We start from the raw sequence: 23,812 nt of genomic DNA, 5'->3' as shown, positions 1-23,812 counted from the left end.
ATTTTTCTTCTCGTTCTTTTATGGTCTACAGTGTCTTTTTAAAAGGAGGAAGAAAAGCCCCTGGGCTAAGTGGCGGGACGGGTTCAATCGAAGTTTCCATTCCTGATGTGCCTCTCACTTTAGAACAAAGTTGAGAAGTCAAAGACAGAAGTGCAATCCCTAAAACCTCTCTGTGGCTGGGTCCTCCGGCTTTGAAGATTTCACACATGTCAGAATATAGGAGGAGGTAGCGGCCAGAAGGCATCTTATGAGATTTTTCTCTGAAAGAAGTTTGCTAGATACTGAGATCATCTACAGCTGCAAGCAAAGGAGAGGAAAATACACCCAGAAGAAAGGTGGCGTGGCGTTAAAGTTGAAAAGCTTGCACTTTAAACCAGAAGAGACGGACATCATGTCCTCCAGGACATGCCCTACAGTGGGCCCACGAGGGGGAGAAAGTTCATTATCTCTTGGTTTGGGGACCCAACTCACCCAGCTGGAGCTGTTCGCAGATCTGGTTTGGATTCTTTCCGATCCTGCATCTGTAAATCGCCCCAGGATTGACCACCGAGGCATTGGCGAGCCAGCTGGCAGTGGGCGCCCCCACGATGAGCCTAAAGCAAGAAACATACAAGTTCGTTCAGACGTGAACCAGCCTGTCCACCCAACCCTGTCCCGTGTCGGCTTCTGACAGCTGTGCAGTGGGCAGCAAGGGAAGTGGCGCCCACCTCCTCTGTCCATCACTGGAGACTCAGGACTCAGGAGCCAGGTACTGGGAGCACCCTGGGGGCTGCCATCCCAAGATAAGTTAGTTCCAAGGCTTTCCAGTGAGCCAGCTGGCTGAAGCTAGGATTTTCTCTGACCTCCCAGGAGGGCGGAAAGTTTGATTCAGACAAGGAATCCCAGAGGCGGAGGCGCTGTGACATGCCTCTTGGGGAGGGTGTACTCACCAGCGCTTCGTCCCGTGGCTGTGCAGCACCACCGAGTAGCCAAACAGCGTGCCGGAGGGGCCCTGGTACAGCAGTGCACTCTCCGGGTCCAGGTTGTAGGAGTGCCCGGTTGGTACCCTGAAGTGTACCCCGAAGTACAGCAACAGCATCACCGCTTCCTGGAGGGCGACCCCTCGGGGCCTCGGTCTGCACATCGCTTCCGCAGCCATGCACTCTTGGTGGGGAACATTCAACACAAAACGGCCACTGACCAGAGTTGCACAGGACGCGACGGTTGGCCAAAGCGAAGAGCGCCCCAAGAGATGAAGTGCAGCAGCGTGTCCGGTGCTGGCAGGCGACAGGGGCGGAGAGAGGAACGCCAGAAGAGGAGGGGAATTGGTGGCCACAGGCGGAGCGATCCTGGTGGCCAGGAATGCCTCAGGCTCTGGCCCACGCCCCGTTTCTGTGGCCCGGGGGCCAGGGGCCGGGTGCTCCTAGGATCTGGGTGGGGTCCTGGGTGTGGTTCAGTGGCTCACAGCCTGGCCTCCCATCTCCCCAACCGGATCCCCATCCCTGCCCCGCAGCTGCTGTAGGGGGCGCTAGGGGACCTAGGTTGCGTGGACTCACACCCTGGCCAGGTTCTGGCAGACATCACACAGGATGGGATGGCTCTGGGCTTCTGGAGCAAAAATAGCCCTTGGGAGACACAAAACAGGTCAGGGGTTCCCCTTTGAAAGTTGGTTAGGGCTTGTTGTCTAGCCTTGAGGCACTACACTAAGTGACTGGCCTCCTTGGCCAGTCCCAGTGGCCAATAGTGATCCCCCAAATTTGGGAACTAAGACTGGAGAATCTTCCAGAACTTCCTTTGCCAGTTCTGTGTAGCGTAGAGAAATCACACAGCTTGCAAGCACCGCCACCCCCCCCCCCACCCAGGGAGCACTTGGTGACAAAAGTATATGCCTAGTCTCTTCAAAACTCCCAGGCCTGCAGCCTTTTATGCTGGCTTCCTTCCTCTCCACACTTCCTCTTAAATAGAGTCTGTATGCATGAGCAAGCCAGGCAATAGCCTGACCCGAAACCCAGGCTAGCTAAGGAAATTCTGCGACTTGCCTCACTTAGCAGACTCCGCCCCTTGCTAACTTCTTCATAACTAGTCCCCGTGTACACAGAGATCCCCCCGGGACACACCTGCCACCAGCAGTGTAGACACAGCGTAAGACGAGGTCATAATGGGCTTCTAAAAAACCCACCAGAGGTCAGAATCACAGCACACCAGGTGAGGGGCCTCTTCTGAACGCACTCCGCTTCTTTTCATGACCGAGCTACTAAGACTGATGAGTGTTAGCAGGTGAGATGAGGGCCCTCTTACCTTTACTGTGTGAAAAGACAAATGGAAAAAAAAAAAAGAGTCTGTGTCTGTTACACCAAAGGAATCCCACACCCGCAGCTGTCACCGTGCACGGAGTCAGATCATTTCATGCAACGGGCAGCACCAGGTCCTCCGAACACCACCACAGGACGCATGGAGAAGCAATTCAGCCACAGTTTTGGCCAGATGGTAGAAAGACAAAAGTTAACTATTCCATAAAGTTTAATTGTTTGGGGACACTTGAAGATAGTTGGAAGACAAGGATCGTTGAGATGGGCAATACACACTCTGAGAAGAGGCCTGAGGGAAGGGCCGGTCAGCTTGGTAGAGGAACTGAAGAAAAAAAAAAAAATAGTAGGTCCTCCTGAGCCCCACAGGCAGGGAAGGAATGGTTAAATGCTGGTCTTTGCTGATAGCTGTAGAGTGGCTAATGGGCAGGTCCTCATGTCTATCGTTCTGATTACAATTTGCTACTTTTCCAGAAGTATTAAACATCTACAGCAACCCTCCTTCCTTCCCTTAGGACTCGAAAACAGCCTTGTTGCTAAAAATCGGGTCGGTGAGATATAAACAATGTCTAACCCTTCTGCTAAAGTCCCAATGTGGTTCTGAAATTCCTTTCCTCTGGGGAACTGTCTTAGTTAGGGTTCCTATTGCTGTGACAAACCGCCATGATCAAAAGCAACCTGGGGGAGGGAAGGATGTATTTGCTTTAGATATCCTGAATCATAGCTCACAAGGGGAAACAAAACAGGAACTCAAACTGGGCAGGAACTTGGAGGCAGGAGCTGATGCAGAGCCCTACTGTCTTACCTCTGGTGGCTCACTTGGCTTGCTTTCCTATGGTGCTTAAGAAAACCATCCCAGGGTAGGGTGGTACCACCCAAAATGGGTTGGACTCTCACACACTTTATCACTAATTTTAAAAAAAAATGCCCTACAGGCTTGCTTGCCTATAGCCCAATCTTATAGAGGTAATTTGTCAATTGAAATTTCTTTCTCTCATTGACTCTAAGTTGTGTCAAGTTGACACAGCCAGCACAGAAATCCATGTTTGTTGTGTTTCTTACACAGCATAAGTGAGGGTTACTTGCTAATATTTGGGTTCTCCTTCCCAACATGTCCTTTCCCACCTGGAAAACCAACAGAAATGAGGGTTTCCTTGTAGAGGCATAGATGGAGCCCAGCCTTCTTGGGCTTACATAATCCAGTCCCCCGCCCCCTTCAAAGGATAGCAACTAAAGCAGGCTTTCATACACCAGGTGGTAGGAAGCAGTTGGATATTCAGGGAATGGTCTGTGACCCTCCTCTCTTCTCCATGTGGTGTTTAAACAGTCAACAGGTCCATCTGGGATATTCATTTTGAAAGAGAGGCAAGCTGAACTCCACAGGATGACAGTTGCTAGCCTCAGAGGATACTCACATACAAGCCTCGTTCCTTAAGCAATAAAAGGTCCTTGGCACTGCTTTATAAAGTCCAAAATTAATGTTTTCTTTCCTCAGGGCATTCTCCTTTGAAGACTCTTTTTCCTCATTGTGATGTAGCCCCAGACTGTCCCAAACCTGTCTCTTCTCCTGGGACCCCTTTGCTTAGGCCATCTCTGCTCTTCCTAGTCCCTTAAGGTCCCGAAGGCCTCTCCATCATCCTCTGGGCCTTGGACTGTCTCGTCCCTCTACCTGGGCACACAGCCATTCTCAGACTTCATATGGCTTTTCTTTCCCTTCCTCTTCCTTTCTTCCCTCCTAGTCTTCCTTCTTTCTCCCCTGCTATAGAGATTTTTTTTCTTCCCATCCAATGTAAAGCCTCCCCGTTCTGTCCCTTTTCTTTTGGAATCTCACTTTTAATTTTCCTTGTGTCTTTGCTAGAATGAGAAGAAACTGAAGGTGTCCCTGCTGTTCTAGCCACACAGCTGCTGCTGACACCCAATGGGTGCCTTCCAGTGTCCCTTACATGGACATCACTAATTCATAGTGGAAAGGACTCGAAATGTATAAAAGACGATCCCAATCTCAAAAGCTTTAATACTCAAACAGAACACGTATGCTTTAGGGAACAGTGTAATGTGGGCAAATGTGACGGTTATACAAGAGGGGCTGAGTCGACGTAGTGAACACATACAAGTCACTTGGACCTAAAGGTCAATTCTGAGTCCTACATGTGAGGAAGGGAAAGTGAAAGAGTGGACGGAGTACATTTGGTGTGTGTGAGGTGATTTAGGAAGGGTAAAGTGGAGGGCACTGGAACTTTTAGTCTGGGTGGCTGAGATATTGATACAATGGAAAACAAAAACAACTACAGAGAGAAGAGGTGGAACCGAGCAGAGCAGGCTAGGGAAAGAGGTCTTCTTGGCTGATGCTGAGTGTGCTTAACGGTGAAGTCTAAGGTACTGTTGGAACATTCAGCAAGATATAGCTAGCGAGTGGTGGTGTAAGCTGTCTCTTATTAATGTTTTCAATTACTATGTGAAATAATAGTAGATGATAAAGGAAATTTCTATCATCTCTCTGCCTTCCTTTAATCTACCTTCTGAATGTGTCTCCTTCCCCACAATCAAGGAGCTTTCTCGTGGAATCACACTGTGGGACTTTGTTCCTCATAATGGTAAAGGGCCCAACAAGAAGCAAGAAGTGCTATTCTTTTATCTTAACAGCACCGTTAGGCGCTGCTTCTGTGCATATTTCTGGTTTATTTAGCAAATGTTTGGAGCATTAGCTGTGTGTTCCTGAGAGATAACAACATGGGATGATAAAAGGCAGCGGGCACTTATATTCTTCAGTTGTGACTTTCAATAGAACAATCTAAGAGTTAATAATAACTATTTTCCATTTCCAATTTTTCAGTTTTTGGTACACTGATATATATACTTAAGGAAATAGCTTTTCCTATATTATACCCTCAATATAGTCTCTACGTCTGGTACTTCCGGTTGCTCCTCCTATAAATCAACCCAAACTCCCATTAAGGTCTTGCCTGAAACTTAATGCCTTCCACGGTGGGCCTCACACTAACTTTTTACGCCAGTCAAACATAGCCGATGTTTTGTCCTCTTATCATATTGTTTTACTTTGGTAGAGATCAAGTAATGACCCCAAACAAGGAACTACTGGGTGCCAGGCAAGAAGTTGCAGACAAGACATTTAACACTAGGACAGGCTCCTTCTGGCTAATATGCTCAGAGCAACGTGACTCTAATAGATGGGTAGTTTTTAAAATTTCATATTTTACCACTTCTTCAAAAATGTAAACTCCAGAAACTGCTTGATACTCGATAACGTCTTAAACCAAGTCTGCTCCATGCTTGACTTCACATGCAGAAACAATTTCTTCTCTTGTTACAGTGTTTAAAGGACCTTGTGTAAGACCATTCCTGTCTCAGAGAACATGGTTATTATGTGACAACATTTTATCTCATAAGTAATCTGACCTGGAAGATTGGATTTATGCACTGGAATGATTTAACAACTGGTTCATGTAAGAAGCCAACAGTTCACAAGACACAGCTCACAGCATCCCCCTCTCCTGCTATCAGAGGGCAGAGACCATGAAAATGTATTTTTTGCAACACTGTCTTTATCTTAGGGCTCTGTACATATGACCTTGGCTGAAAACAAAGCTTATAGGAGTTTCAGAAAAATGAGTGAAGGAAAAGTACGAAGAGAATTGTTTGTAGATAAATTGATATCACACAACAAGAATTATTATTTTACATAGTAATTGAGAACATATAATAAGAGACAGCTTACACTACCACTCACTAGCTATATCTTGCTGAATGCTCCAACAATACCTTAGACTTCACCGTTAAACAAAGCCAGCATCAACCAAGAAGACCTCTTTTCCTAGCCTGCTCTGCTCTGTTCCACCTCTTCTCTCTTTACATATTTCCTTAAAGACTTGGAAGACACATGCAAAAGCAGTCAAGGTCATAGCCTAACATGTGAGTATCTAGGAAAATGGGACACATGAGTTTGAAACCAGAAAACAATTTCAAAGGATCCAACACAGCAGGTGTATGTTCAGCACCAAATAAGATATAGTACTGTTGTCAGAAAGCATTTAGTTTAACCCTAGATCAACTTCCATTTCTCTTTCATTTTCTTCCCTTTTGCCAGACCAAACTGGAGACACACAAATGAGTCCTTGCAAGCAAGGTGGGAGAAATAAGAGCACAGCAGGGACCAAAGTGTCCGAGACAGAAGAGAGCAAGAATGGAAACTATGACTGAGAAGAGAAACAACTTAGAATGCTAATTTCCCTAGAAGCTTCAAATCCAGAAGAAACTTTTGGAAAACCATTATATTTTTAGATTAGTAAAATGTAGTGAACATTACTAATGATATTTCTCCTATTCGTGGTTTACATGAAAATCTACAGTTTTTCGGGCTAAATGGGGAAATAAAAGTCACAGGAGAATTACGGACTTGGATAAAGCTCATAGTTTAGAATCAGAGAACATGGAAACTTCTACTAGAGAGGACTGAACGTTAAGTAATTATATATAGAAAAACTGAGAAGTCTGTGGTTTTAATGATCTCTCTCTCTCTCTCTCTCTCTCTCTCTCTCTCTCTCTCTCTCTCTCTCTCTCTCTCTCTGGAAGTGTTGAAACTTGCTCTAGAACTTGCTCTGTAGGCCAGGCTGTCCTTAAACTCAGAGATCCTCTTGCCTCTGCCTCCCAAATGCTGGGATTAAAGGTGTGTCCCACCTTTAATCACTGATTCTCCAGGAAGCAGAGATCACAAATTGATGCCAGAAGTCTGCAGTGCAGCTGGTTCTTAACAGCAGAACTGTAAATTACAAGCTTATATTTTTCTGTGAATTTAGTCAGTCTTAGTTAATGCTTTTTTGTATCATTTATTTTGTCTTAAATTTTTTTGTACAATATATATTTTTCCTTTTCCTAACCTCCCTACCCAACGTGTTCTCTTCTCTCCCTCTGTCTGCCTCTCTCTGTCTCTGACTTTCTCCGCCTCTCTGTCTCTGTCTCTCTCTGCCTCTTTGTCTCTGTCTCTCTCTCCCCATGTCTCTGTCTCTCCCTCTGTCAAAAATGAAAACATACCAAAAATTAAAAAGTAAAACAAACAAAACAACAATGAAAAAATAAAAAGGACAAAGATTATGCAAACAACGCAACACAGTATGGAAAATGCTATTGTAAAGTGTTGAGATAGTATTTCTCATAATATAGAGAGTTCTGGCTTAGAATCATCTGAACTAAAAGTTGCCTTCAGGACTCTGCTATCCAGAATAGGTTTCAATAGCAAGAAAGGCTGTCTGTGAAGGTGTATTCTTGATGGCTTACAAAGTTACAGTAATTTCAACTGGTGTGAAATAAAACATTAAACACAATTATCTACTTTAAATAGGTCAATGACTTTCGTGATGTTAACTGACTGCTGGTATATTCCTGCTCCTCACCATACCTCTTGAAAGGACTGGACTGATCTATCCAGAGAAATAGCCATCAAAGTAGTGGCAAGTTTCAGGTCTCAATACAGAAGTGAAGCCAAACAGGAATAAGAACCTCCTGCAATTCATGAAATCAAGTATCAATCCATTCAACTAAGGAGCATAAGTAGAAGACCAGAGGCTGAAGCTCAAGAGCCAGGCAGAAAGCACTGGGGCAGGAGCTGAGTGGAGTGGCCCTGGGTAGTGACTCTGCGTGAGCAGAAGGGTCTGTGCATCACCACTGCTGCATGTGGAGTCTTAAGAGGCAGAGGCTTGAAGAGGTAGAAACTTAAAAACTGACCAACTGAGACTCCAGGGCTGGTTCGCCTTTCAGTTCTCTACTCATTCTTAACTGTGTTTTTCCCATGTGCTTAGATGGATGCTATCCATGTGTCAGGACTTGAAGCCACCAGAGAAAGACTTTGCTCTAAATAATCATGAAATAACCCATGATGTGTTGTCTTTATATGTTGATTAAAATCTACCTTAACTTCTGGCTTACATGACTTCAGACTTAAATTTTTCTCTCATAAATTAAGGAAGCTAAGGAAATTCTAGCTCTGTAGTCTTTCCGAATCTCTAGCAGATATCGATGACCACTTTTCCTAGATCAGTGTTTGCCATACCCATAAATGTATAGCAGTAGGACAAAATGCGGAAGGAAGGAAATCAGATAGCATGCCTTCTAGATCCAAGTAAGTCTTATTTTCCTAGTTAAAGGTTTTATTAAAAGTAGTTCTAGGCTCACCCATCTATCCAGATTTAAGTATAAATATCAAAACAAAAACATATTTCAATATTTTTTTCAGAAGGACTGCCATTTTGCTCACACTTGGGACATAGTAACGTGTTTTGATGACAATAATTGTGAACAGGTTCTAGTAAAACTGATTAAAATCTCCACAAATTAATGCTATAATGGCTATACTTAAGGCCTTCAAGCTATGAAGAATTCTTTAGGGCCAGCAGATATGGCCAAGTCACAGAGCTGTGGACCTTGTAGGAGACAAAGCAAGGCATGCTGGGAATTATGGGAATCTGATATCATTGTCTTGTACAACTGTCACTTCCGCAAGCCTTATAATGGGTTTTAAATGGGTGAAGTGGAAGTATCTAGAATGTTCACTCTTGAATTCCAGTTTAACTTCTAGCTAAGAAACTGTAGGCCCAGGAGTGGGTGAAACAAATCGAATGAAATTTAATTGGCTCTACTGAAGTGGATCCTTATCATGGGGTCCATGCTGTTATGAATGACAATTTCTGTAGCTTTGAGTCCCATCAGCTGTTAATAATCTGAAAGCCTGAAGGTAAAGGTGACATTAAATTTTTCTATCTCACAGCAGACTCTTTTCAGACTCGACTATCCACAGCACCAGGCTTTTCTTAAGAAGAGAAACGTATTTAGTAGAAAATTCTCCAGATTTCAAAATGTCATTTGATAATCTTTCACAAGACAGAATTTCTAAATGGGTTTTAACTTCAAGTAGAGGAATTCCTTATTTGTCACAAAAGAAGTCAGCAAGGGGAGACGAGGGGGCTTCAACAGGCTGAGGACATTGCTTGTAGTTGAGATGGTAGTCTGACTTGTAAACAACATCCAAAGGTCTTCTGTATGGGAATTACCCACCAGAGAAACATATGTTGCAGGCTAAGCCTGGTTCTTTCATGTCATTCTGTATTGGTAACTTTGATGTCTTTAATAGACACAGTCTAGCTCCTTGTCTCTTGGAGCCATCCTGACCACTTGTCTAAGCTGGGATCCTGGCGATCTTCCTTGTGCATGATCCTCCATCACAATAGAAAACTCTGGCATCATCCCATAAGCCTAGAGATGAGTGACCAGTTTCAAAATGGCTTTGTCCTGATAAATGTATTTCAGGCCGGGGCAAGAAAAGTGCAGATCAAGTCTGTGGTCTGAATTTATTCCATACTTAAATGTCTACCTTTCTCCCAGGGAATTTTTAGTGACATTTCCCTTAATCAGGAACTCTGTTTATTAGGATCAAGATACTTATAGTATGTATAGAGAGACCGACGCAAAACTAAACAAAACAACTCTGTTCCTGTAAAATGTAAATTATATCTTAGGATATGATATTATATAATATAATAATTATAAGAATAATATAATATTCTTAGGAATAAGGTGGGAAGGAAGCCATTTTCCCACTAGACTGTATCTGTTAAAGAGATCAAAGGGAAGAAACCTACCTAGAATTTTCCTCGTCAATGTTATTAGATGGGAATAGTTGCTCTTGTACCCCCTGAGCATTGCCCTAGGCACTGGAGACTCGTCTCAGACTTACCCTGTACTACAGCATACACCACTGTGCTGGGGTACATTCTGCTTAGCCCTTAGACATGGTAGAATAGAGGACCAGCAAACGCGAGGTCCCACAGGTCACTTAGAATACTTTATACATTTGGCACAGATCATGAGGCGGTCTGAAGAGCCACAGACGGAGGCAGGATAGAAATAATGAAAGTAATGTATACAGTATGCAAAGCTAAGAAGGATGGATTTTTATTGCAATCTGAAGAACAGCATCTTATGCAGCAGAATAACGTGACTATACACACTAACATGATGGAAATTAGAGTCTAGTTAAATGACTGATATACAAATTCAGGGAAAAAATAACTAGAGTTCAAGGTAAATGGGTCTTAAAGAGCAAATGAGAAAGGGAGGGGTAAGGGCAGGAGAGCAATGTGCTGTTCACAGACATGGTCCGCTCTTCTTTGTGATAAGCTACAGAGGTGGATCAAACCCGGAAGATAGTTTGGGGCATTGTGTTAAATGTAAACTTTCTGAAAGCTATGTAAGTGAAGTGTCACATGTGTATGCGCATGTACACACACACACACACACACACACACACACACACACACACACACACACGAGTTTAGGATTCAGGAGAGACACCTCTGCTAATGACATTGTCTTGGTAGCATGATTAACCTGTGGGGGATGGTGAAGATCATCTTTCAGGAAATGAGAACTATTAAAAAGTAGCAAAGTTGATCAGACAAAGGGAAAACAACTGGTAATTAGGTATAAAAAGGATCATCAGATTCAACCAGGGAAATGTCTGCAAATTAAGAGCAGAGAGTAGTAAGAAGTGGTTTACCTGTGGATCGTGACTGGTAGGCAAGGTGCCTGGAGGTTAGTCTCGTGAGTTCTTGGACAGCACATGACTTGTAAAACTGTGCAAGGAAGGTAAGAAGATGGGACTGTAGGTGACACGGTGTACTCTGTCCACATGGAAGCCTGAGGGAACATCCTCTTACAGTTACATCTTCACTTTTAAGAGCAAGACTTAAAGTCAGTCCCGAGAAAGGAAGTCCCCTCCCCTTGAAGACGGGTTTCCTGACTCTCTTCTCTACAGCAGAAAAGGTCAGACATTGCCTCTTCTATTAACACTGTAAACCCAGCCCCCTTTCAAACACCAGTTCCACTGACTCAGTCTTAGCGTGATTCTCTTTCTTATTCTTGGACGACAGCTGGTAGTGATTAGCTTCACTGCCCCAAATTCTTGCTACCTTAACTCACTTCAGATTTAGGCATGGTAGGTAATTCTTTAGAAAAGGTGATAGGCGCCTCAATCTTAGTGCTTGAAAAGCTCAGTAGAGAATGGCGTGACAAGGAGGAGTGGGAAGGGACAGAGAAACAACTGAGTCATGAGCAGGACAATGCTTAGGCTCAGGAAAGAAAGACTCAGGGCAGCTAAGGATGAGGTGACTCTTGGACAGGACATACCTGATCCTTGTTTCTAATGTCAGTCATCCTGGTGCCATCCTCTGAGCAATGGATGCTCTGAGCCATCAGCATGGAATTATTCTGTTGTCTTCTAGACGATGGGGTAGAGGCCAGACTCCAAGACAATTGGGAGATCTTGGATTGTCGCAGAAGCAATGTGGTGAGATATTTCGGGGCAAATTGAGTTTTATATATATTTGAGGAGTTCATAAAAACTCAGTTGAGACTCTAGGGATCAAATGTCTAACAGAGAGGGTATCTTGTTCTTGAGAACTTAGTGGCTGAAAACTGGTAGCAGAAGGAATGATAAGGAAACACTGGAGACTGTCTCCTGATATAGCGTTTCTCAAAATGCAAGGCATGCATTAACCAGAGGATAAAATGCAAATCCTCACTTGGGAAGTCAGGGGTGGGTCCTGAGACTCTTTCTGGTTCTGTTGTGATGTCATAGGTGCCAACTTCAGTTAATACTCTGAGAAGAACATTTTCAACATAATACTCCTACTTGAGTCTCATTGTAGACTCCTCCAGTGGAGCATAAAGCCTGTTGTCAGAAATGCTTGGGGAGGGGAGGAAAGGAAAAAAGAACATGAACTGAGAAGCTTAGCATAAATTGTTCCTTTCTGCCAACATCTTCGTAGCTGAGAAATTGAATTAGATTGTGTAACAAAATCTATTTTGACATTCAGTTATAAGCCATATTAATCATTTTTATGATGAAATAAAATTTCACAGCTCTGTACCTTTTAAAACCAGAGACAATGAATTGTGTTAAAATCCTGGTTCTGGACATTGTCACAATACAATGTCTAGTGTAGTTTCCCATTTTTAAAGTCAAATGATTTTTTATCATTTCCTTTCCTCCTTACCTCTGTTTCTTCCTTCTTCCCTCCATTCCCCCCCTTTCATGGTGGAGAAAGTGTGTGAGAGTTCCCATAGAAACTCGCGTTTATAATGAGTTTAATTTTTTTTTTTTTTTGGTTCTTTTTTTTGGAGCTGCGGACCGAACCCAGGGCCTTGCGCTTCCTAGGTAAGTGCTCTACCACTGAGCTAAATCCCCAGCCCCTATAATGAGTTTAATTAATAATAAAAGGGGGACTCTAGGAAGAAATTTTCTAGCTGTATCTTTACTGGCTCTTGAATTTTAAAAACTCTGCTAATCCTTGATGATAAATAGGATTCCTGAGTATTCAGATCTTAACATCAAACATTTACTTTATTAGATTTTCCCAAGTAGTTGATCTTTTTTTTTTCATCGCAGGCTTCGCCACATATGTCTTTAGATGTTTGCAGCCTGCTGTGGGCTTTCTAAGCATATCTCGGATGTGGCAGGATTTTGAAGAATGTTATTTGATGCCATGAAGTTCATTGCTTTGGATGCAGGCTAGACCCCATCGGGGAAAAGGTGATTGCATGGTGTCTGGAGGCTGATTCCTAAACAGAACACGTTTACCATAGGACTTCATGTCACTACAGTGACACTCAGAGCTTGCTCAAACCACCTTGGACAACCTCCAGACTTAGAGGATACACTGACAGTACTCTGCGTCATTAAAGTGGCATCTCCCTTCATCGGCCTTCTACAGTTGTTGCTCCCAGAAGACACATGTCAAAGACATAATGACAAAACTGAGGAATAGACTCTATTTCTTGGGTCTTGAATAAGCCTCCTACCCTGAGACTTTCTCTGGAAAAGTGCTGTTCCGGTCATTCCTAGAGGCATGACTGACTCCAAGTGGCTCACATGTCTCTTGGGTACTTCTGTTTTGTATTCAAGGCTCTCTCCCCATCCTTTGCCACACCTTTGAGTTCTTTCTCTAACAATGATAAAAACCTGAGAACACTGTAGAGGTTTTGATCTCCCTGGTATCTTCCTGTTCCCTTCAGCCATCTTTTGTTTACTGTACTCATGATGATACTCTTGAAACTAGTTCTGTGAAGCAGATTATCACTTCCCAAGTGGGAGTTCTGTTGCCACATAAGTCAGGGAAATGAAGGTGCTTTACTTCCTTATCTATGTAAACAAAGGCAATAAACATTTGAAAATTAAATTACCACAGAGATGCTCAGAAATGCTCTTCCACCAGAACAGGCCTGGGAGATATCTTGTTCTGTTTTCACATTTCTGTCTAGTTTGGGTCAAGGGCAGAGCTGGATAAAATCCGTTTCCTTTTAGCAGCTACAAAGCAAGAGAGAGGCTTTGCAGATTTAGCCCAGCTGCCTTTCTGAGAGGTCCTTTTGGACAACCAGGAAGGACATGCTGAGCAGTGTTAGGTAGCAAGTGGGGGCAGGGATACTAATGGGAGTGGGATATCGTAGTACAGTTGGGCCAACCTTGAATGTCAGAGCATCACGTGTGAGGACTGAAATGGGGGAGGGTAGCTTCCAGGGAGGCAGCTAACAATGCCGGCAGGAGGCTTTCAAAAGGAATCACTTTCATTGCCCTTGGACTGGTCCATGATACCACCTTTCTCATTTCAGCCAAAGCTTTTTGATTGATGCCTCTATTCTTGTTTCCTTTGTCAGTCCTCCATACAGCTGCTGGGGTGTGCATTTATAGGTGTAAATCAAGTCATATTACTTTCCCACTCAGACCCGTTCAATGCCTTTCCCTTTCATTTAACTGCATCCTGCCTCTTTGGCCACAGGTAAAAGGTTCTATGAATTTGCATACCTTTGTCTCATGCTTTGTTTCATTCTAGTTCTGGCTTTTCTCTGTTACACACACACACACACACACACACACACACACACACACACACACATCTAGCAAAATCTGTTTCTTGGAACTCTGTTTTCTGCCCAGGGACCTTCTTCCTTCCTTTCATGCTCCACCACGCCCAGTGCTATGTGAGACCTCAGTGTCAGCCTCCCTGAACAAGCAAGGACTCCTTCTCTAGTGTTCAAATAGAACTTCCTGTCATACTTTTGCCTTTATTTCCTGCTACTTCTACTTAAGGGGCAAAGTGTGAACTGCCCTTGTCTTTGAGAGCTCAGCACTGAAGTAGATTCTTACCTGTGGACTTGACAACATGTATGGAACAAATTAATTGGAGCTATAAAGTCATTGATTAAAAGAGAAGTCAAGGCGTTGTTTGTAACAAACATTTGAGTAGTAGAACATATATAAAGATGTCTACCAGAGAACTGTGAGTAGCAAAGACCTCATTGGGGTTTCCTTTTCTCTTCTAAACCTGAGAATGACCCTGAGCCCACTGTTAACAAAGCAAACCAAAGAGAAGCTGCAAAGCTTCTTTTCAAAGTTCTGTGCCTTGAATCTTATTCAGATATCCAAGGGGTCTTGCTGAAATAAAGCCTTTGCCCATATCTGTAACATTTATTACAATCCTGGCATATGTACGTTAGATTAAGAGATGTTTTCTACATTGGTACCAATAAGGCGTCTCCTACAAAGCCTCAGGAATGGAAGACTGAATATAAAATCATATCACACACAGAGAAGGGCAGATTTTGAATTCTAGTACTACATTCCTCCAAAATTATTCCTTAGAAAACATCTTCTAAGACATTAAAATTCAAGTCTAGATTATTCATTAATTTGCCAGACAATTTGTCTGGGTTGTGCATTGTTTTATACATATTAAACCCAAACTAATTTTCCTTATGTGCATTTGACAAGTACAGATGATATTGCCAGATCTTAACACATACTTTGATTTCTTTTCTGTTTTTTTTAAAGCTTACTTATCTATCATACTTTGTCCTTTGTTCTAGATATCAAGTGAAGGGGGTGTGATTTCCAGTAGAAGTTAGATTAAAAACTTGGAACTAATTAAAGACACCTACTTTTAACTTAAAGCCTCACTTTCAAGCTGCTAAAATTGAATTCAAATTAATACATGAGCTTGTTTTTCAAAAATTTTGTGGTTGTGTCAAGAACCTGTTGATAGATGTTCAAGCAAGATCTGTACCATAAAGAATGCTTTTATAGCTCAACTGGTAAAGCACTTGCTTTGCCAGCACAAGAGCCCAAGTTCAATCCCTAGAGCCAAAGTAAAAAGCCAGGAGTATTGGAGAAGCATAGTCAAGAGTTCCCTGGGCTCATGGGCCAACCACCTCAATTGCTGAATTTCCAGTGATAGACCCTCTATGCTGAGAGAAAGTGAGAGAGGGAGAGGGAAGGGGAAGGGGACAAGGAGAGGGAGAAGAAGAGGGAGGGAGAGGGACAGGGAGAGGGGAATACTGAGAATATTCTCTGGCTTCCCAGGCCAGGGTGGAGGGTATAAGTGGGTGGGCCCCTTCTTTACTTCCTCCTTGGGAAGTCACATGGGCATTTCTTCTCATGCTCCTGGCTTTCTTGGCCTCCCCCTCTGGAGTGTTGCTTCATTTACCTTTCACATCTGCATCTGATTCTTTAAAAGGGCTCCATTAACTCAGGTTTTCTAATGCTCCCAACTTTCCTTCTCTTAAGAACTGTTCTTTCCCCCCAAGGATTGGGTCTTCACCCAAACACATGGTCTGGGAGGTGTTCAAAGGTTCCCCAGGGCCTGTCTGCAATATTATACAGTGCTTGTTTTTCATTTTTGCATGCAATCTTCTTCCCTGCAGATTCTCAGGCTGAATCTGAGACTCCTTTTCAAAACACAAAAAGGAAAAGAATGGACTCTGGGCTCTTCAAAAGTCCCTTTGCAAACCTGGTTACTAAAAGTATGAACTTATTTCCAATTTAAACTGAAAAACACACTTAATTTGTTATTCCAAACAGCCCTGGACTAAATAAATAATTAGCAATTGTTACCTGCTCTTCATAATTGAATTTATGTTAACCAAGGAGACTTTGTGACTTAACGAAGGTCTCATGCATTTGATTACAACCTTAGGCTGTCCTGTTTAACTGGTCCTTACAAGAACACAGCTGTGGCACTGTTCAAAGACTCAAGGCATATGTTTGCCCAGCATCCTCATTCTCTGAAACATACTTCATGATGCTCTGGGAAAACTGAAAACTATAAGTGGGATATGAAATATCTTACTAGTTCATGGTCTGCTTATAAAGAAACAGGGGACATGAAATAGAACATACTAGTGTTTTTGTTATAATTCCAGTAGCACTGTTTTATGAAATCTTAGTTATAGCTCTATATAAAGTTGATTGACTCTGTGGTCTTTGTGTGTGTATGTGTTTGTGTGTGTGTGGGTTGGTTTGTAATGTAAAATGCACTTCTATTCAATATAAGATTTGAAAAGGATTGTGTTAGTCTCTCACCTCTGTGGAAACATGAGGGCTTCTCTGTGTGGATGCCACCTTCTACTCCAGTGTCTCCTAATTCAACCTTTGTAGAGCTCTAATGGCCGGAACAGTGAGCCATAAACTTTTACACTGTCAGAGCCAGAAACATTCTGTAAAGATAAAGCTGACAAGTTGCAATGTTTCTGGAGACCACATGAAAATAATGTCATGGAAAAAAAAAGAAATAGTCCCATAACATGATTTGCTTGTGGTCACTAACTGCTTTGTCCCAGATGGGTTAAACAAATAGCTCTCGGATTCTAATCTGAGGCAAATCTAGGCTGCTATTTCTCAAAGTACCTCCAGATCCTTTCCAGGAAAACATCAAAGTACAATTTCACCCTTTAGAGGCAGACTCTTTACTTTGTTAGAAGAACAAGCTTAGTTTGGCTAAAACCTAGTTGCACATTCTGCCAAAGAATAGTTTGGAGGGGGAAAGAGCTTAAAAACTAAATGTTAATTTTAAATTTTAAAATAACTTTATCTGATAGGGTAAAAATAATTTCTGTAATACATTTGGATTTTTGATATTTAAGTGTAGTAATTTTGATATTTCTACAAGTAATTTACCAGTAAAATAGAACTTACCAGTAAGCCAGTAATTTACATACTTTATTACTTGACGAATAAAGAGAATGACTTATATAAACACTTAGATTTTTGATATTCAAGTACAGTATGACATAGTATTGTTAACAGTCAACAGGGAGGCAACATTTATTTAATTGTTTCACATATATACACTTTGATATATAAATCAACTTTTATATCAATATATGTATATATATGTATATATATATTAAAATTAACACTCTAGAACGCATAAGTCAAGGGAAGAGAGAAAGTCCTGAGTGATTGCTGCGGTTCAAACCCTGATGTGGAAGTTCATCTTATGAGTGATCATATCCAGGCACTGAACTAAGGACCTGCATCATTGCCCAGGATGTAACGCAGAGGAAGTTGAATACACACAGGGTCAGTCAGCAGAGGAAGATGTTTGTATTTCTCTGGAAAAACTACAAGTTTTAACTTTTCAAGTCTCGCATATTCTTCTTTTCAGAAAGCAATCCTCTGGGGGGTAAGGGATGATGCCATTCATTTATTCAAAGGTACCAACCTTAGAAAAGGCAAATGAACTACTCACCTTGAGACCGGTAATGATTTTACTTCGGCGAAGGCCAGGCTTTTAGTACTTGAAGGAAGAGCTCATTGCTACATCGTTGAAAAGATGGTGAAACAGTTTTTACCTTTTCCCTAATTGACAGAGTTGGGAAACACTGTTCAGAGGACCCATGGGTTCCAAGTGTTCACTCAAACATCACTGCAGAGCAGACTGGTTCAAGTTAAGGCCTATAGTGTCTGTAAACACAAAAAGCATTTGAAAGTATGCCAATACACACACACACACACACACACACACACACACACAGCCAAGTGAAAATGGACGGTCTCTTTCCTGCTTCTCTGATGTAAAATGGATGGTTATTCAAACCTAACCTAAGAACCATTTGTCTTGGGATAAAGAGTGGGGTTGGGTAGGGGAGAAAAGCAGATTGTCACATGAATGGTGTAGTCTTAGGTCTGGAGGAGAACAGGTTTTAGGCACTGACACTCATTTCCCTACATGCAAAGGACAATGGCCCTGTCCAGCTTGCCTTTGATAGGATACCACATACTCTCTCCTCCTTTAATGGCCTTCTGGACAGCAGCTCCAGGTCCTGCTGGGTTATAGAGTGTATTTTAGACAATGCTTTCCCCCCTAATCAATTTGAATCCTGGATAGTTTTTAGTGTTGTGCCATGTACTGTCCATAGTACACCAAGGAATTTTTAGTACATGTAGATCATTTAATTGACAGTAATTAAGGTGGCCAGGTGAAATAGATTGCAAAAATGCTGGTTTTCATTTCTGGCTTTATATTTTCTTGTTATTCACATGTGTAAGCAGTGGTCATAATCAGTAAGACTAGGTGTGCATACGACTTTGTGGGAAAAGCTTTCTGGTCTCTGAAATAAATACACACAGAGTCACTTTCACCTTCGCAAACACTTGACACCAAAATGAATCCCAGTTGTTCATATCTGAAGAAACACCAATGCCCAACTATACAGAGAATATGACTTAGAAAATCAGTAAGGAGACTTAGGAAATCAGTAAGTGTCCCCTTTTCCCCTGCCTGTGATAGAACTGTGTAGTATGTGCTGGGCTTCTTTGTTGAAAGCCATTCTGAACTGCATGAGAGAACCTCAAAGTAGTTTTAATTTGGATTCCCCTGATGACTAAGAATGTTGAACACACGCAACAACAGCAATAAAAGTAACATTATTAGTTATATATTAGCCATTTGATAAATAATGTTATTTATTATGAGAAAGTCTGTTTAGCTTCTCAACCCAATCTGCGATTAAATCATTTGATTAGAGTTTTGAGTTCTTCATATATTCTAGGTATCAGTCCTTTGTCACGTATAAAGCTAGCAGACGTTCTATTCTGCAGGCTGTCACTTTACTCTTTACCTTTTTACTTGCTTAACTGTTTCCTTTGCTGTAAGGATTTGTGTGTGTGTGTGTGTGTGTGTGTGTGTGTGTGTGTGTGTATGAGTGTGTGTGTGTATGTGTATGTGTGTATGTGTGTGTGTGTGTGTGTGTGTGTGTGTGTGTATTTGTGTGTGTTGAATTGAAGACCCTGGCTATGCTAGGCCAGTGCTTTATACCACAGCCCATTCCACCCCTCAGGAACATTTTTGAGGCCTTGTTCTTCAGGATTGATCCTGAGCATTTGAGTACTATGCAGAAGGTGCTCATCTATACCTGTGTTTTGCAGTGTCTTCTCCACATTCCTTCCATCAGTTTCGGAGTTTTGAGTCTTATGTTAATGTCTTTGATACACTTGGCATTGGGTTTTGAGTGAGGCAAGTGAGAATTTTTTGATAACCATTTGTTTCTCCAGGATGTGAATTTTCCCAGTATTATTTATTAAAAAGTCCTGGCCGGCCACCGTGAGAGTACTTGACACCTTTATTGAAATGAAGTGATGTGGCTGCATTGTTTTATGTCTGGGTCTCCTGTTCTCTTCCACTGGTTTACATGCCTGCTTGTGTCAGTGCCATGCTGTTCTCCTAACCCTAGCTCTGTAGTATAGTTTGAAGTGAGTGATGCTAACACTGTCGATATTACTCTTTTTACTTGGGGTGGCTTTGGCTACTTGGGTCTTTTATGCTCTTCTGTGAATAAATTTATGGTTGTTTTATCCATTTCTGTGAAGAATGGTATGAGTTCTTTGACAAGGATTCTGTTGTATCCAAGATTGCTTTGGGTAACACAGCCAAATATACACAGGGTACGGCAGTCCTCCTGGAAACCTCACTTCTTCCCTTTCCCCCCTCTCTTGCTGGCTTGATGAGTGTGTTAACACTGCTAAGAAGCCTGCTCAAGGGATTCATGGATCAACCAAGGTCAGAGGTGGGTATGTGTCTTTCCTGATGGCTGTTCTCTGTCTCAGGTGCTCCATGTTTGCCCAAGACACCCTGCTTAACACTGAAAGAAATCTCATGATTTCTCATAGATTTGCCACATTAAGGTTCAATTTTATAAAGAGAAAAGTTCCCTAGCTCATGCGAGCATATGGCTTTCTAACCGTACGTTCAGCAATGATTGCCACAGTAGACAGAAAGTACACTCTAGTTCCTTGTTGTTTTTGTATCATCTCTTTTGCATTCAGATCCCCGGGTTATTTCTGAGTCGCACATATTTAATATAATATAATAATAATGAATTTAACAGTTTAACATGACCAAAATGGCTGAAAATGATTTTTATTAATGACTATTAGCATTAGAAAATAATCAGAATACATTACTTACAAGTGACATATTTTTCCCATACAGAAAACTCATTTAAAAAGTCATTTGGAGGAAAATCTGCCCTAATAGTCTCCCTAGTAACTGAAGTCATTAGTTCCTAGATGTGAAAAAACAAATACTTGGGAGGCTTGTAATTTATATTTCAGATCACTTGACTAATAAAGAGAATGGCTTACATAAATAATTTATCAATGAAGTGTTCTCACTGCATACCAAACTATGAGAAAATATGGTCAAAGAATGGTGTGTATGCCATTGGTGTTAGCAAGATCCTGTAAGGTAAAAACCAAACTCACTGCTGAACTAGCAATTGAAAATCAATTATGGTATGGAATGAACATGAACACCTCTACCCCCACCTCTGAAAAAGCATTTTTCATGCAGCTATTGCTTTGAAGGGTTTTAAAACTAGAGCTCCACAAGACATCACTGAGAAACACTAGTACTGCATCCCATCACTGAGAAACACAGTACCACATCCCATCACTGAGAAACACAGTACCACATCCCATCACTGAGAAACACAGTACCACATCCCATCACTGAGAAACAAAGTACCACATCCCATCACTGAGAAACAAAGTACCGCATCCCATCACTGAGAAACACTAGTACTGCATCCCATCACTGAGAAACAAAGTACCACATCCCATCACTGAGAAACACTAGTACTGCATCCCATTTACTGTAAAAAGTAGAGACAGATAGACTATGTATTAGTCTATGTACTTGCACCATGTTTGCAAATGAGCGTCAAATGGATTGATGTATATGACATAATTTCTTAGTAATGTTTCCCTGTAGATATCCTGGCAGGGATAATACCTTGAAAGGTCTTCAAAAGTCTTAGCTCAGCCTGCAGATAGCAGAAAAGTCACTCATGAATCCTCTGGAGGGCCATTGTCTCTGGAATTTCTTTCATCTGACAGGACCCAGGCTTATCCAGATTCTCTTTGCAAGACACTGCGACAGCACACCCGTGACATCTTCGTCTCCCCTTGGCTATTATCTCAGTGAGGGAAATGCCATCTCTGATTACCCCTCACCAAATGCTACATCTGCAGCTCCACAGCTGGTATTTCCTACCAGGATGGGCAGGTTTGCTTTTTAATTATCTCCATGCTTCAAAATCCACTCATTTCACATGTCATAGAACACTTTTATGTGGTGACACTGCAGTCTGATTCTTTGTAACATTTCCATTACCTCAAAAAAGACTCCTTAGTTTAAAATTAAAAAAAATACATAATTCTCATTTAAGAATACAATGTAACATACAATTACAAAATGACTAATATGAAGTTATTTAATTTGTAGATTTCCTAGTTAGAGTAATGTGCAGCTTGGTTCTTGTTGAGCTGACAACCTATTGGGATGGAATGTCCTGCTCAGAGTACTTTTAAATCATAGAGATAGTTAGAGTTTTGACTGAAATATCTTTGTACTGCATCAGAAAGTCTGAAACTAAACAAGATTTTTCCTACCGGAAGAAAATTCATATGTACAGAAAAATTATTCAAGCAAACCTTTGATTGTGCTGAGAAATTCTGCTGTTTTCTTTTCTCACCACTGAGAAGGTCTATTTGGATATTTACTCAAGATTGAAAGACTAAAAGAAGATGATAAACAGAGACCAATGTCCCGAGGGCACACTACCAGCTCCAGACCTGGAAATGTGGCCAATTAGGGCAAGCAACACCCTCAAACCAGGTCATGGCTTCATGGGGCCAGAGAAAATTCTTGGGTTTTCTCTATTTGCTCTCTTTATTTCTCTTTTTCCTTTCTGCTTGGCCTACACTCACCATGTCAATTAGGCTGACTTCAGCCTTTGCAATGATTCTCCTGCTTCAGCCTTCCAACCGCAAGGATGACAACAATGCGTGTGCCACCGCCTGGCTCGTCACACCACGAAGATATTGCAAATGAAAATTTATTCGTCTTAGCATTCCGGGATTTTCCTAGCAGAGTACTCAAAGCCTGTGTGTAAGAGAACTGAAACGTACGCTTCACCAGCTTTGAAGGGAGAATTCTGAAGTCAAAGTGTGACCCTGCCTGGTCCTGCTCCTTCTGAATGAAAGCTCTCTTACTTCCTAGTTTCTGGAAGCAGCCGCTGCAACTCCGTGTTCAGCAGTAGTGTGTGTCTGTTTTCTGCCTCCAGCATCATAGTGTCCCCAAGTCACTCTATGAGTTTTTCTAACCTAAGTATGCAAAGTCCCTTTTATCAGATGAAGCCACACTCCATGTAGGGAATAGAAGTCCACATACCTTGCAAGGAATTGGCACTCACCCACAATGCACTTCTTTGCGGATCATTCATCTTGTCCACGCTCCTGTGTTAAAGAGCGTATGAGCCTTCCTACATCTAAGAGTCCCTCGGGTTTTCTGTCCAGGAAACTGGGTTTTATGACGTTAGGTTTTGAGATGGGTATGATGCAGCAGCAAAGCATTTGCCTGGCATCCTCACAGCTGTGCGTGGGTTTCCCCTCTACCGCTGCAGAAGAAAAATAAGGGCAGAAAGGAAAATTAACTTTCAACATAGAAATAATTTTGTAGGATATATTTAATATGTACTCTCATGTGTCCTCTGGTTTTAATACATGTGCAGGTGTTCTGACATCTGTCTTTTGACTTATCTCTTCCTCCTTCAGTGACACGACAGCTTCATTCTGCCTTTGAAGATGATACATAGTTTCTATGGAAACAAGCACCACAGATCTGGTTAGATGAAGTCGTGGACATCCTGAGTATTCAGTTTTGTTATCCCACTTGCCATAGTTCCCTGCACTGGCTTTCCTCCTTCTCTGAATATTATTGAACAAGATTTGTATAGCAGCCCAATGGTGATGCTAGGATTGTGGCAAGTGCCTAAAGTGTATCTCTATTTTGTTGTAACAGGATGTTCAATGGGTGCTTCCTGTTTGGGTTTTAGCTACACCTGCACACTGTGTAACTGTTTGAGTGCTAACTGGCTTCAGTTGGATGAGTGAAAGAACAAGCCTTTGACACCCGTAGTCATCTCGTGTATATCAAGAAGTTCAGAAACCTCACGAGAGGAAAATGTTGTTACAGGAAGATTCTCACTGTCATAGACCAGTGGTTCGCAAACTTTCTAATGCTGTCACCCTTTAACACAGCTCCTCATGTTGTGGAGATTCCCCCAACCATAAAATTATTTCATTGCTACTTCACAACTGTCATTTTGCCAGTTATGAATTGTAA

At 42.0% G+C, this 23,812-nt stretch overlaps 1 protein-coding gene and 1 long non-coding RNA gene across 14 annotated transcripts in view; both read right to left on the bottom strand.

Annotated features, from left to right (window-relative positions):
• Itga4 (integrin subunit alpha 4) overlaps positions 1-1,373 on the bottom strand; it is a 76,417-nt gene extending 75,044 nt beyond the window's left edge. For 8 of the 12 annotated variants that reach the window (XR_015682858.1, XR_015682859.1, XR_015682860.1 and 5 more), the window contains exons 1-2: positions 930-1,238; positions 472-593 (exon numbers count right to left, since the gene is read on the bottom strand). Coding sequence is in view for 3 of the 12 variants with exons in the window: in XM_087651739.1 (XP_087507865.1) it covers positions 472-593; positions 930-1,138 (331 nt within the window). In the remaining 9 variants the exon portion in view is untranslated. 12 annotated transcript variants of the gene reach the window in all.
• Positions 1,374-2,096: 723 nt separating this feature from the next.
• Positions 2,097-22,981, bottom strand: LOC147995544 (uncharacterized). 2 transcript variants are annotated; one of them, XR_015684443.1, is made up of 4 exons: positions 22,859-22,981; positions 17,876-18,090; positions 16,708-16,821; positions 2,097-2,282 (listed from the first exon to the last, which is right to left on the bottom strand). It is a non-coding gene; the product is annotated as an uncharacterized LOC147995544 (long non-coding RNA). The 2 variants fall into 2 exon arrangements; XR_015684442.1 differs by lacking the exon at positions 2,097-2,282 and adding an exon at positions 12,473-13,659 and having other exon boundaries at positions 16,708-16,841.
• Positions 22,982-23,812: the final 831 nt, after the last annotated feature.

The sequence above is a fragment of the Rattus norvegicus genome, chromosome 3, assembly GCF_021556685.1.
Source record: "Rattus norvegicus strain SHRSP/BbbUtx chromosome 3, alternate assembly SHRSP_T2T, whole genome shotgun sequence".
NCBI lineage: Eukaryota > Metazoa > Chordata > Mammalia > Rodentia > Muridae > Rattus > Rattus norvegicus.
This window is presented reverse-complemented; position numbering and strand designations above follow the sequence as displayed.